This window comes from Chelonoidis abingdonii, chromosome 11, assembly GCF_003597395.2.
Source record: "Chelonoidis abingdonii isolate Lonesome George chromosome 11, CheloAbing_2.0, whole genome shotgun sequence".
Classification (NCBI taxonomy): domain Eukaryota; kingdom Metazoa; phylum Chordata; order Testudines; family Testudinidae; genus Chelonoidis; species Chelonoidis abingdonii.
The window spans coordinates 29,452,492-29,466,307 of record NC_133779.1 but is presented as its reverse complement, the minus strand read 5'-3'; the positions used below and the strand labels follow the sequence as shown (position 1 = coordinate 29,466,307).

Genomic DNA, 13,816 nt, shown 5'->3' with positions numbered 1-13,816 from the left:
AGTCTCCGATGCAAAGTCCGTCAGTGCGCAATTACGGTATAACATGGCCAAAGAGAGAAATTTCTTCCTAACCCATCATTCAGTGCAGGGGTCGGCAACCTTTCAGAAGCAATGTGCTGAGTCTTCATTTAGTCACTCTGATTTAAGGTTTTGCGTGCCAGTAACACATTTTAACGTTTTTAGAAGGTCTCTTTCTCTAAGTCTATAATATATAACTAAACTAGTGTTGTATGTAAAGTAAATAAGGTTTTTAAAATGTTTAAGAAGCTTCATTTAAAATTAAATTAAAATGCAGAACCCCCTGGACTGGTAGCCAGGACCTGGGCAGTGTGAGTGCCACTGAAAATCAGCTCGCATGCTGCCTTCGGCACATGTGCCATAGGTTGCCTGCCCCTGATTTAGTGGTTGGCTGATGCCCAAAGCATGGTTTTTTTAATCCATTCCAAGCTTTGTGGGTCTTTAATCCTAGCCAATGTGGATGTTCTCATATAAATGTTGTACCTATTTTTTAATCCTGCTGGGCAATTGCCCTCAGTTATACCCAGAGGCAGTGAAGTATATCTACTTCCACTGGCTAATCTTGTGTTGTGCAAAAAGGAAGTCTTCCTGTTTCAGTTTTACATTTTCTGCCTTGGAGGCGTCTTTGTTCTTGTTTCAGTAGTGCCCAATCCAGCTTTTCTGTGCCATTCATTATTTTCTATACACTTATCATGTTCCCTCTTATTTGTTTCCTGTCTAAATTACATGCATCTTGTACCTTGCCATTTATGAATGGTTTTCCAGTCATTCAGTGGAAGGGCTGCACTGGGGAACACATACTACCCCTTCTCAAAAGTACAGCAAGGCTCTCCTGGAGACATGCTCCCCTGATTGTCCCTGGAGGCGTTATGGCTTTTCTTGCTAGGAGCTTCAGCTAAGGGCAGTGCACTTCCTTCCTCTGGCCCTAGGAGCTGTGATTGCACCTTTGGCAAGCTGGGTGCACCTGCAGATCGAAGGCGGCTTTCTTTGTGCATGTTTCATCACAGATTTCAAATGGGCAGATTGCTAAACTGAAATCTGTTTTTTCCCCCAACAGAACAATGTCCCCAAAGTAGTTTGCACCCAGGCCTGTTTTCAAACTTCCACTGTTTAATGAAGCCCTGCTCAAAACACCAAGCAGGGAGAATTCCCCCCGAGCCTCCATAACACTGATACAACTGGCAGATTCTTGCTCCAATTTCCTGAAAGATTCACCTTCTAGCAGAGCCCAGGGCAGATGCCAGCCCCCAAGGGGGAGTGTTTTACAAAGCTAGGAGCATGTAGAAATGGGGGCAGAATGCAAACTGTTTAGCAACCGTAGCTTCACTGGTTGCCACTAGTGATGGCTCTAGCAGCATCTGCTGGCAGCACCCAGCTGGAAGATACTGAGCCCGGGGGGGTGGGGCTAGGATGAGTTTGAATGGCCGATCTTTTTACTAACCAATTCAGATGAGATTAGGGCCAGTTGAATTTTTAAAACTCCATTATTTTTCCTGTCAAAAAAATACAATTCAAATGTTTCACCAAATGGGTCCAATTGTGGCCACAGAGTTGGAAACGAGATGAGTGTTGTGGCTCCATTTTGTGTAGTTCTCTGGGGGAGGGAAGGAATCGTCTATGGCAAAATTAGAACAAAATCATTTCCTTAGACATTTTTGCAGAAATAAAATTGGCTTTTTCAGCCAGGAGAGGGAGATGACAGCTGGAACCACTCCTGGCCTGAGACGTTTCTGTGGAAGAGGCTCTAGACAACTCCTCCTCCCTCCCCACTGGCTCCAGTGGGTTTGGGGCTGGAGCGCTCTCAGATAACTGGGCCTTTCTGACTAAGCTTGGCTGGAATTCCAGCCCTGGGGAGACTACTCTGAACTTACTTCTCCTTCACCTCGGTGGGGTCCAGAGCTGGTGCGCTCTCTGTCCCCTGCTCCCCGTTTCTCTTCCTCTGCTCTGTGCCTGGCTCAGGACCCTCCATGCTGCTCGCAGCCTCACCCACGTTCACACCGATCTCCTTGTCCCAGGTGTTTGCGTCGTCTTCCATGTTGCTGTCAGAGCTGGTGGGTGAAATCTTCTCAGAGGAGCGGTCTTCACTGTCGTCCTCCTCCTCGCTGGACGTGCTCTCGTACCTGCCGTGAGAGAGAGCAGGGTCAGGGCACTGCAGTGAGATCTGCCACCTTCTCCCATGGCTCCCGTACTGTGCAGAGGGAGAGCTGGGGTCACACTGCTCCCTGCCCCCAACACACACGTGGCATGTTGCAATCACGGCAGCTTCTTGCCCTGCTGTAGGACTAGGATGCAGCCGGGATTACAGAGATCTGCGAGTGCTGGAGCTTGCGCCCTGGCAAGAGATGGAATAAAGGGCACATACTCCCCATTCAGCACCCCCATGAACTGCAGGCTCTTCCTCCCGCCCTCGGCCTCGCTCTTCGGAAACCCGTCTCGCTTCTTCATGATCGACTTCAGGGCACCTGAGGAAACAGAGATGGGAAAGTCACATGGTGGAAAGGCAGGGTCTCACTCCACCCACCTCCGCACCCCACCCCAAGTTCCTGGAAAGGGGGCTGGGTGAGGTGGCAGGCTGTCCAGGAGAGGCTGGGGTTGGAGTGCTGGGGGTGAGAACAGACTGGGTTTGGGCAAGGAGGCTTCCTGTCCAGAGTCTGCTGGGCTGGGGGATTCTCCACTTGTCGCTCCATCTCCCACCCCGAAGGCCTGGAATTTGTTCTTCCTTCATCTCACTAGAGAGTAACAAAGCACCGGGGAATCTGCTGCTCCGTCCATCTGGACACCCCGACCTTCAGTAGAGCGATGGGCCAGGCAGCATCTTGCATGTGCCGAGGAAGGCAGCTCTAACCCACAGCACTCGGGGCTGTAATTCTCAGTGGCTGCCCCGGTGTGGGAGCTCCTAGCCATGCCCAGGTCTTGTCCCCCGAAACACAAGCACACAATCCCTGCCACTCTTATCCCTCCCCCAACCACTCCCCCCCTACAATGGCTCCACCTGTCCTGCTCCACACAAACACTGCGCTCCTCCTCCCCCAGCCTGCAGATCCTCAGTCACCCCACAAACCTCTGGGTTAATTCACTGGGGGGCTGGCAGCATGTGGTTACCAGAATTGCTGTCACATGACCTATGATGAGGTCATCTGCCCAGGTGCCTGATCAACACAGCCTCCTCTCAGGTTGGAAGTCTCCTCTCACTGACACTGCTGAGTAGCTCCACTGAAGTTAATGGGATGGTGTCAAACTGGTGTGAGTGAGTGGAGAACCAGGATCCTGGGGGGTCAGGCTCCAGCTAACTGCTTGAAAAGAAATGCAAATGGGCGTGTTCTGCTAGGGCCTGACAGGCACGAGGCTTGTCAGCATGCAGCAGATGCTGGCGTAAGTGACTCACCAGCCCCAGGACTCAGAGGAGCGTTACTGTCCTTCTCCAGAGGCCTTTCCCGCGTTGCACTCACACACTCGTGCACCCCTTTCCTGGAGTCCTGGGGAATTAAACGTGCCCTTTGCTCCACTTCCACTGTCCCTGCCTCTGTCCCTCTCTGAGGCATGGCTGTCTTAGTGCCACTGGCAATGCCAGACTCAGCAACATCCACCTGGTTTCCACCTTCTCCGGCACCACTGGGGGTTTGTTTAGACTTGTCACCAGCCACACCTTGATCTGTTTCTTCCATTGCTGCATCAATTCTTGCCTCTAGATCAGCTTGGGTGTCCTTCTCTTCATACTGGGCTGGTGAATCTGGACCTACAGCAACTTCTCTACTTTCCAAATTGCAGTTGACTCCAATGCACAACATCTCTGGCGAGCAATCCACACCCTTATCGATCATTTCGAAGTGGCTGCCCACCCCCTGGCTCTGCATTGGTACTGCAGCCTCTGCATGTGCTTCTACCATCTGAGGCATGGCCATTATTTCCTTATCTATCAAAGTTCTTGGCCTTCTGGAACAAACCTCTACTCTTAACTCCTCAAGCTCCTTAGTCGCGTCCTTCAAGTGGCCTTCCATCATGGCGATAACCTCTCTCTGGTGGCCAATCGTGTGCTGCAGCAGCTCCATTTCCTTCTCTGCTTCCGTCGGAAGCCCTAACAAGGACTCCACGACCCACACTGCAGCGTCCTTGGTCTCAGTCTCTTGGCCAACGGCAATCTCATGGCATGGCTTCTGAGATCGGTAGTAGAACACGGCCTCATTCATGTTCACCTCCTCGCCCACACCTACAGACTTACATGCTTTCTCCATGGCCCTTGCGGGGTGGGCAGCCGCCCTCCTGGCTCGCATGTTCCTGTCCGAAGCAGACAGTTTCTCAGTGAGTCTCCTTAACTCTGTGATTTTACTTGCTCGAGCCTTCACCGACTCCAGTTCCCTTTCCAGTTCCGCGGGAGCCTCCTGGCTTGCCCTGGCAACCTCTGCGCCAAGAGACCTGGGTGGAAAGGTGAAAATAGAGGCCTCGCTCGTTTCAGGCAGGGGTTGCTCCTGCAAATCCGCCATCAGCTTCTCCTTCTCCTGCTTCAGTTTGCAGATTTTCATTTCTAGGACTGGGATCGTCTTAACTTGTTCCTCCAGCTCTTTGAGTTGCTTGAGGGCAGCAGCCATCTGCTCACGCACATGCTGCAGATGCGCTGGGCTGATGTTGGTGGCCGGGGTGCTCCTTCCGGAATTCGAAGGGCTCATTCTCATAGAGCCTGTCAGAGATGGGCCAGGTGTGGCTTGGCTGTCCCCATTTTCATTCAAAGGGACAGCAGAAGAGGAAAGGGTCTCGTGAAAAGAAGTGGTACTGGAGACGGAGATCCATGTTTTAGAGGGACTGCTGGGTGGCCCAGTCATCTGGGCATCTCCACTATTCTGAAAATGGAGCTGCTCTAGCTCCAGCCTCCTACTTGTCTCTTGCAGGGTTTTCTCCACCTGGGGATTTCGCATGAGGGATTTGGGGGCAGGAGGTGGGAGGAGATTTATAACTGGAGTTGGAGACATGGGGTTGGAAGCCTGTTTGCTCAGCGGTTCTCTCATTTCTGAAGACCCAGACTGCATTCTGATGCGTGGAGATAACAGGAGCACGTTCCTTCCATCCTCGCTGGCCGTGGATGCCAGAGACTCGGTGGAGGTCCATCCACTGGCGTGGCCGCTGGGGCTTCTCAGGGAACTGGGATGCTGCTTGGGTCCTTTCACTTTCCGGTGCTTCGGCACCTTCTTGAGAGTTTGGCCACTCTCAATGTCATCGACATATTTCAGAAAATCGAGGTCTAGCAGGAAGCCGTAGGGGGTTTCCACAGAGTAGCAGCTCCTCTCCCCATCTTCCTGATCTCTGTACAAGAAGGGGCCACCTAAATCTGCCAGGAAAGCCAAAAGGAAACCATTGGTACAGTCAAGAAAGACCTAAGTTTGTCAAACCCATCTCCTGTCCCTGTCTCCAGAGGTGCTGGAAGTGGGGTGCTGGGGGTGCGGCAGCACCTCCTGACTTGAAGTGGTTTCCATCATATACAGAGTTTACAGTTTGGTTCAGCTCTCAGCACCCTGCCTGTCTTCATATTCTCAGCTTTTCCTGCTGGACGCAGGGCGAGTGTTTGATGCCACAGAAAGTTCACGTAGGTGCCCAAACTAGACGAAAAGGCCTGGGGCTTTCTCACCTGGCAGAAGATGGGAAGCAGGGGTCTGGAATAACCCCATGTGCCCTCTGCTCTGAGCACCACTTGGAGCCTGTGGGGAAGCCTGGACCCGTGTGAGTGTCACACCCAAATTTGAGGGTCAGGATTAATTCAGGGTCTTTGAGAGGGAGGTGAAGCAGCATGGTCAGTCCATGGACAGAGGATGCTAAACTGGGGCATGTTCAGCAGGGACAGAGCCATGAGACAAAGTGACCTATGGCCGGATCCAATGTCCATTGATGGCAGTGGTGGCAATAGGCTTTGGATCAGGCCCAGAGAGAGGTTAGGAGTTTGCGCTTCATGAAAAGGCCTTCACTCTGGGGTTAAAGTAGAGGGGAGCAGCGAGGGGGGGGTGGTGCCCAGCTCCCCATCCCTGCCTGGTGCAGCTGCCAGCCAATTCAGGTGTATGGCCAAGCCCCAGAGCATCGGGACGGGAAACCCTCCATCATTAGTACGAATGGATAGACAGCGAGAGTGTCTGATCCCTGGGATCCCCTCTCTACTTGACTCAGGTGAGCGACCCTCCCACTGGTTAGCTATGAATCACCACTAGAATCCTGCTAGAGCTGGTTGGGAATTTTCTGTCACAGTGATTTTCTGACACAAAATGCAGTTTCCACAAAGTCGAAGTTTTCAGTGGCAAAATCTTAATTTTACCAAAAATTTACAATTTTTCATCAGTGATAAATCAAAATAAAATATTCCATTTTGTCTGTGTTTGACCCAAATCAGAATATTTTATTTTGCTGAACTGATCCAAAACAGAACATTACAAATCTGTTCAATAAAACATTAAACTACATTTCCCTGAAGCACAGGGCCTTGTAGGAACTGTAGTTCAGCCGCGCCGCCTGCATTAGAATCATAGAATATCGGGGCTGGAAGAGACCTTAGGAGGTATCTAGTCCAACCCCCTGCTCAAAGCAGGACCAAACCCAACTAAATCATCCCAGCCAGGGCTTTGTCAAACCTGACCTTAAAAACCTCTAAGGAAGGAGATTCCACCACCTCCCGTAGGAACCATTCCAGTCTTCACCCCCTCCAGTGAAAAGTTCCGCTAAATATCCACCTAAACCTCCCCCACTGCAACTTGAGAGCCATTGCTTCCTGTTTTCTGTCATCTGCCACCACTGAGAACAGCCGAGCTCCTCTCTTTTTGAAACCTCCTTTCAGTAGCTGAGCTGCTAACAAATCCCCTCACTCTTCTGCAGACTAAATAACCCCAGTTCCCTCAGCCTCTCCTCGTAAGTGATGTGCCCCAGCCTCCTGATCATTTTCGTTGCCCTCCCCTGGACTCTCTTCAATTTGTACACATCCTTTCTGTAATGGGGTGACCAAAACTGGACACAATACTCCAGATGTGGCCTCACCATTTCCCCCAATCTATGGCAATGGTCCTATTAATACAGCCCAATATGCCATTGACCTTCTTGGCAACAAGGACATACTGCTGACTCATATCCAACTTCTCGTCCACTGAAAACCCTACGTCCTTTTCTGCAGAACTGCTGCTTAGCCAGTCGGTCCCCAGCCTGTAGTGGTGCATGGGATTCTTCCTTCCTAAGTGCAGGACTCTGCGTTCTCTCTTATGATCCAAGCTCCCTGGAGGACTACATCTCCCATAATGCAGTGTAGATTTCCCTCAGCCCAAGCTGTGTGGTGCATCATGGGAGATATAGTCTGGGAAAGGAGTCTGGTTCATAGGGAGAATGGGACTCCTGAGCTGCCATGAGGCAACGTACCACAACAGATCCATGCAGTTTAATGTTGAAATGATTGGAAAGAAGCATTTTGAATCATTTCAACTAAGTGAACAGTCAGCACAGTTTCACCAAGGGCAAGTCATGCCTGACAAACCTAATTGCCTTCTATGAGGAGATAACTGGGTCTGTGGATGAGGGAAAAGCAGTGGATGTGTTATTCCTTGACTTTAGCAAAGCTTTTGATAAGGTCTCCCACAGTATTCTTGCCAGCAAGTTAAAGAAGTATGGCCTGGATGAATGGACTGTAAGGTGCATAGAAAGCTGGCTAGATCATCAGGCTCAACAGGTAGTGATCAATGTCTTGTTGGCAGCCAGTATCATGCGGAGTGCCCCAAGGATCGGTCCTGGGGCTAATTTTGTCCAATATCTTCATTAATGATCTGGAGGATGGCATGGACTGCTTCCTCAGCAAGTTTGCAGATGACACTAAACTGGGAGGAGTAGTAGATATGCTGGAGGGTAGGGACAGGATACAGAGGGACCTAGACAAATTAGAGGATTGGGCCAAAAGAAATCTGATGAGGTTCAACAAGGATACGTGCAGAGTCCTGCACTTAGGACGGAAGAATCCCATGCACTGCTACAGACTAGGGACCGAATGGCTAGGCAGCAGTTCTGCAGAAAAGGACCTAGGGCTACAGTGGACGAGAAGCTGGATATGAGTCAGCAGTGTGCCCTTGTTGCCAAGAAGGCTAACGGCATTTTGGGCTGTATACATAGGGACATTGCAAGCAGAACAAGGGAAATGATCATTCCCCTCAATTCGACATTGGTGAGGACTCATCTGGAGTACTGTGTCCAGTTTTGGGCCCCACACTACAAGAAGGATGTGGAAAAATTGGAAAGAGTCCAGCAGAAGGCAACAAAAATGATTAGGGGGCTGAAGCAAATGATTTAAGAAGAGAGGCTGAGGGAACTGGGATTATTTAGTCTGCAGAAGAGAAGAATGAGGGGGGATTTGGTAGCTGCTTTCAGCTACCTGAAATGGGGTTCCAAAGAGGATGGAGCTCGGCTGTTCTCAGTGGTACCAGATGACAGAACAAGGAGTAATGGTCTCAAGTTGCAGTGGGGGAGGTTTAGGTTGGATATTAGGAAAAAGTTTTTCACTAGGAGGGTGGTGAAGCAGTGGAATGGGTTACCTAGGGATGTAGTGGAATCTCCTTCCTTAGAGGTTTTTAAGGCCCAGCTTTACAAAGCCCCGGCTGGGATGATTTAGTTGGGAATTGGTCCTGCTTTTGAGCAGGGGGTTGGACTAGATGACCTCCTGAGGTCCCTTCCAACCCAGATATTCTATGATTCTATGAAACATTTCCAAATAGAAATTTCTCAGACTTTCCATTTTGTGAAGAAGTTCTAAATTTCAACTTTTTATCCCAATTTATGTGAAAACAAATGTTGACATACAGGAGTTTCCTGCTGGGTAGAAATGCTGGGTTTTGCTCAGCTCTACCAACAGCCCACAGAGAGATACGGCTGCAGCCAGGGCCAGCCTTACCTAGGGGCGAACTGAGAGAAAGCCCAGGGCACTGTTATAAACGAGGCGCCTCCAGAGCACGGATGCCCCTCTCCCTGCTGCTCTGCTAGCGCCTGCAGCCACAAGGCTCCTGCCCCCTGCCTTGGAGCTGTCCCAGCCAGCTGCTCCTGGGAGCTTCCTGTCTGCTGTGGGGGTCAGGGGGAGGAAGGAGGGGTGCTGATGTCATGCTGTCCCCTGCCCCCCCCGGTACCCCATCTCAATAGAGCAAGGTGTGTGTGTGTGAGGACAGGGCTCACCAAGAGAGGGACCGAGCTGCTGGCAGCTGCTGCGGTGTCTGAAGGAGCTTTCCTTCAACTGCTGAGTGCTGCTCTCTTAAAGGGCCGAAGCGTGGTCTCTCACACACTCCCCCCGCTCACATACACTGTCTCTTTCACACTCACCCCCCACACAGACTTATACTGTTGGTGCTGGTGGTACTTGTTGGTACTTCCTGCAATGCGTATATATTCTCTGTAATTTTATTCTTTCAAAGTGCTGTTATTTTAGTTTTTTGACTGGTCTGTGCATTTCATAAATAAATAACTCTCTCATGCTTTGACTGGTTATTTTAGTTTTTTGACTGGTTTGTGCATTTCGTAATTTTATTTCTCTCTCATGTTTACACTGAATTCTTTGAGTAGCAAGTTCTAAAGTGCCTAACCTGTCCTGGCTGGAGTAATTCTCATTATTACTGTTATCATCATATTGTGCTTTGTCATTCATTATCTAACGTGGTACAATCAAATAACAGTATCCTTCTAGAATGTAACTTTAGCTTGTACTCACCTTAGCAGTGAGTGTTAAAAAACATTAGCTAAACACATAACTTTAGACACTGGGCAGATGAAAGCTGCTTATTTTCAAAAATTGTATTTTTAATTATATCTGTAAAATAACTATTTTATTTGCATGAAAATCACTGCAGTTCCATCTCTGATACCAACAGCAACGATGGAGTCAAATGTTAGTCACACACATGATTGTGATTGGTAAACATAAATGCCAAAATAATTAGAAAAATAAATTCCCTTTCTTAATAAAAGAGAAAAAACCCTCATCACCTATTTTAAAATTATGTTTTTAGTGAAAAACAATTGACTAAAGTAGATAATGGCAGTAACACAGATTTTAAGCAGATATTATTTATGAACCTCTAATAAAGACAGTGTACAAAGTATCAAACGTGTGTTTCTGAGATCTGTGTTAAAGATCCAGAACTGATACCTCAAGGTTTGGGATTGGGAATATCTTGCTGTATTATCTCCTGATTGTTCTAAATTTACATATAAACTTTAAACGTGGCTGTCATAAACAGATAGTTCAGGGTTAATGTCTCTTTTACCTGTAAAGGGTTAAGAAGCTCAGTGAACCTGGCTGACACCTGACCAGAGAACCAATGGGGGGAAAAGATACTTTCAAATCTTGGTGGAGGGAAGTCTTTGTTTGTGCTGTTTGTTTTGTTCGGTTCTTTGCTCTTGGGGCTAAGAGGGACCAGACGTGCAACCAGATCTTTCCCCAATCTTTCTAAAACAGTCTCTCACATTCACAATAGTAAGTACTAGCTAGAAAAGGCGGATTGGGCTTATGTTGTTTTCTTAACTTGTGAATGTGTATTTTGCTGGAAGGACGTTTTTACGTCTGTTTGCTGTAACTTGTATCTTAGGCTGGGGGGAGGGAGTCCCTCTAGTCTATATAAGCTGAAGACCCTGTAAACATTTTCCATCTTGATTTTACAGAGATAATTTTTACTTTTTTCTTTCTTTAATTAAAAGCTTTCTTTTTTAAGAACCTGATTGATTTTTTTCCTTGTTTAAGACCCAAGGGGATTGGGTCTGAACTCACCAAGGGATTGATGGGGGAAAAGGACGGGGGGAAAGGTTAATTCCTCTCTGTTTTAAAATCCAAGGAGTTTGGGTCACAGTAGTCTCTTAGGGTAACCCAGGGTGGGGAAAGTCGGAGGGGGGGGAAAGAAGGGGAAATGGTTTATTTCTCCTTGTTTTGAGACCCAAGGGAAGGTTTTGGGGGACAGGGAGTGTACCAGACACTGGAATTTCTGGTTGGTGGCAGCGCTAACAGATCTAAGCTAGGAATTAAGCTTAGAAGGGTACATGCAGGTCCCCACTTTCTGGACGCTAAAGTTCAAAGTGGGAATAATACCTTGACAGTGGCTTTAATTGGTGTTTGTATATAATTTTTTCTTTCTTTATATAACAATTAGACACAGTGCTCCTGTCAGCTAATTCCTACATCATTATCTGCAAAAACCCTAGAATTTTCAGGTACCCAAGCAGTCCCTGGAATCACGGTTAAAGTTTCCTCCCCTCCCCCGATCTGAAATGGTGCCCTGGGTGAGCCAGGAGGGCCATGGGCTCTGGCAAGATGCAGCCTCCATGTGACAGCGCGAAGCCACATGCCAAGCATCAGGCACCACAAGCCACAGCAGCAGCGCAGAAGGGTGGCAATACATCATATGACAGGCCACCCTTCTGCGCTGCTCCTGGTGGTGGCACTGCCTTCAGAGCTGGGTGCCCGGCCAGTATCAGACGGCCCTGCCAGTGCTTAGGTCTAGCGTCTGGCATCTCTTTCAATACAAATTAAACACTAGGGGAGGCAGCGGGGCCCAGAGGTGATGGGGGGAGGGGAGGGAAAGCCCAGGGAGCCTGTGGGAGCCAGGAGTGATGGGGGGAGGGGGGAGATGCCAAAATACAAGTTCACTCAGGGTGCCATTTTCCCTAAGGCTGGCCCTGGCTGCAGCCTTGGAGGTGCAGATGACTCTGATTAGGCTGCAGCCCCTGCCATTTGCATTCATGGCAGAGGTTGATCACCCCCTTCCATCTCTTTTTGTGGGAGGGCCGGGGGTGCCCCATCTCTACATTCAGAGCCAAGCACTGGGAGAACACACATCTTGGTACCCCTTAGGTAGGAGCTGCCCATGTCTTTACCTGGGAGATTCTGGTTCAGGTGTATGGGCTGTGCCATCTTCTCCTACGGGATCACAAAACCATAGACCAGCGGACTGGAAATCTGAAAAGACATTATGAGCCAGAGTGAATTCCTTCCTGGTAGGCAGGTTGTGACTCTCACCAGCACAGACTAGAAGGAAGCCCGTCTATGCAACCCCAACTGCCCTCCTGGCTTCACACCCCAATTCCACTTCCTATACCAAAACATCACAAAGAAACCCCAATCACAAGGGGAACAGCCTCCTGCCGCATCAAACGACCACACGGTGAAACCGCCTCCCTCAGAGAGCTCTGTGCCCAGACAGCCTCAGCGTTCCTCCTCCTGCAGAGACGGCCCCATGGAACGCTCAGCTCAGCAGGAGCCTGCGTTTCCCACACAGATTAGACGGGGACCCTGTGTCTCCCTTTCCCCAACTCCATTCTGCAGCATTTGTGTTGGCTCCTGCCCTGGAAGCCTTTAGCCATCCCCACCCCATCTGGGCAGCCTGCCTCAAAGCACAGCATAGGAGGATTAGGGGAAATTGTGGCTAGACTCTGCAATGCATTCTGGGGCACAGAGGGAAGGGGGAGACCTGAAGTGAAACTTGGAAAAGAAAATATAACCTGAAAGATAAGGGAGGAGAAGACCCTGCTCAGGCACCAGTTGCATCAGAGAAAGGGCAAAATCTGTACCATGCCCCAGCTTCTATTCAGCACTTGTCAGCTGGCGATCTTGAAGTAGCATAACGGCTGCTGGAGAGAGCACTGGACCGAGGCTCAGGAGACCTGGGTTCTGGTCCTGGCTCTGCTGCTAGGTGACCCTAGGTACAAGTCACCTTTCTGTGCCTCAGTTTCCTTATTTGTTAAGATGGGGAGAATGACACTGACCTTCTCTGTAGATCTGAGGCAAAGCACCATGTAAGAGGTAGGGATGGTTATTAAAATATTTTACAATGAAGATCACCTTCCCCAAGATCCCTAATGCAAAATCTCCATGTGGAGAAAACCGTCTTGGAGACAAGGAGGAGGCTTGAGCAAGAGCCGGGCTATTTGCTGAAGACTGTGAGTGTAGGGGAATCTGAGACACGGAGAGAGGAAATGACTCACCCAAGGGCACTCAGCAGTTAGGGGCAGAGCTGGGAACAGATCTATGGTGCACTCACCACTTGAATACTGTGTCCAGTTCTGGTCACCTCATTCCAAAAAGGATAAAGTGGAACTGGAAAAGGTCCAGGGATGGGCAATGAAAGCGTATGAAATGGCTTCCATACGAGGAGAGTCTAAAAAGACGGTTCAGGTTAGAAAAGGAGGTGATTAAGGGGGGATACAATGGAGGTCTATAAAATCATGATGTGGAAAAAGTGAACAGAGTTATTTACCATTTCCCACAATACAAAAACAACAGGGGTCACCCGATGAAATTCATAGGGAGCAGGTTTAATACAAACAGGAGGAAATACTTTTTCACACGATGCACAATTAATCTGTTGAACTCATTGCCAGGGGATGGCCAAAGGTATAACTGGGTTCAAAAAAGAACTAGATAAGTTCATAGAGGATAGGTCCATCAATGGCTATTAGCCCAGATGGCCAGGGATGCAACCCCATGCTCTGGGTGTCCCAAAACCTCTGATTGCCAGAAGCTGGAAGGGGAAGACAAGGGTGGATTTCTCCATAGTTGCCCTGTCCTGTGCACTTCTCTGGAAGTTCTAGCTGGTCCTTGTCAGAGAGAGGAAACTGGGCTACATGGACCATCAGTCTGATGCAGCACGGCTGGTCTTATGAACACGAGTCTCCCAAGTCCCAGACCAGGACCGTGGCCACTAGACCCTGTGGTCATAGTTAAGGTAAGAATGGAGGTCGAGAGGTTTCTATCTGAGTAGGGCCTGGGGCTGGCTGAGACACGACGCACACACCAAAACGATCTCTTCTGGAGGAGCCACGC

General features: G+C 49.2%; 1 protein-coding gene across 5 annotated transcripts in view; it reads right to left on the bottom strand.

Annotated features, from left to right (window-relative positions):
- KANK3 (KN motif and ankyrin repeat domains 3) overlaps positions 1-13,816 on the bottom strand; it is a 46,045-nt gene that overhangs the window by 8,162 nt on the left and 24,067 nt on the right. For 4 of the 5 annotated variants that reach the window (XM_032782172.1, XM_032782173.2, XM_075070817.1 and 1 more), the window contains 4 exons: positions 11,872-11,953; positions 3,404-5,338; positions 2,381-2,480; positions 1,890-2,138 (listed from right to left, as the gene is read on the bottom strand). In XM_032782172.1, the coding sequence (XP_032638063.1) occupies positions 1,890-2,138; positions 2,381-2,480; positions 3,404-5,338; positions 11,872-11,908 (2,321 nt within the window). In that variant the 5' untranslated portion in view covers positions 11,909-11,953. The remainder of the gene's footprint in view (positions 1-1,889; positions 2,139-2,380; positions 2,481-3,403; positions 5,339-11,871; positions 11,954-13,816) is intronic. The other variant, XM_075070818.1, reaches the window with a different exon arrangement.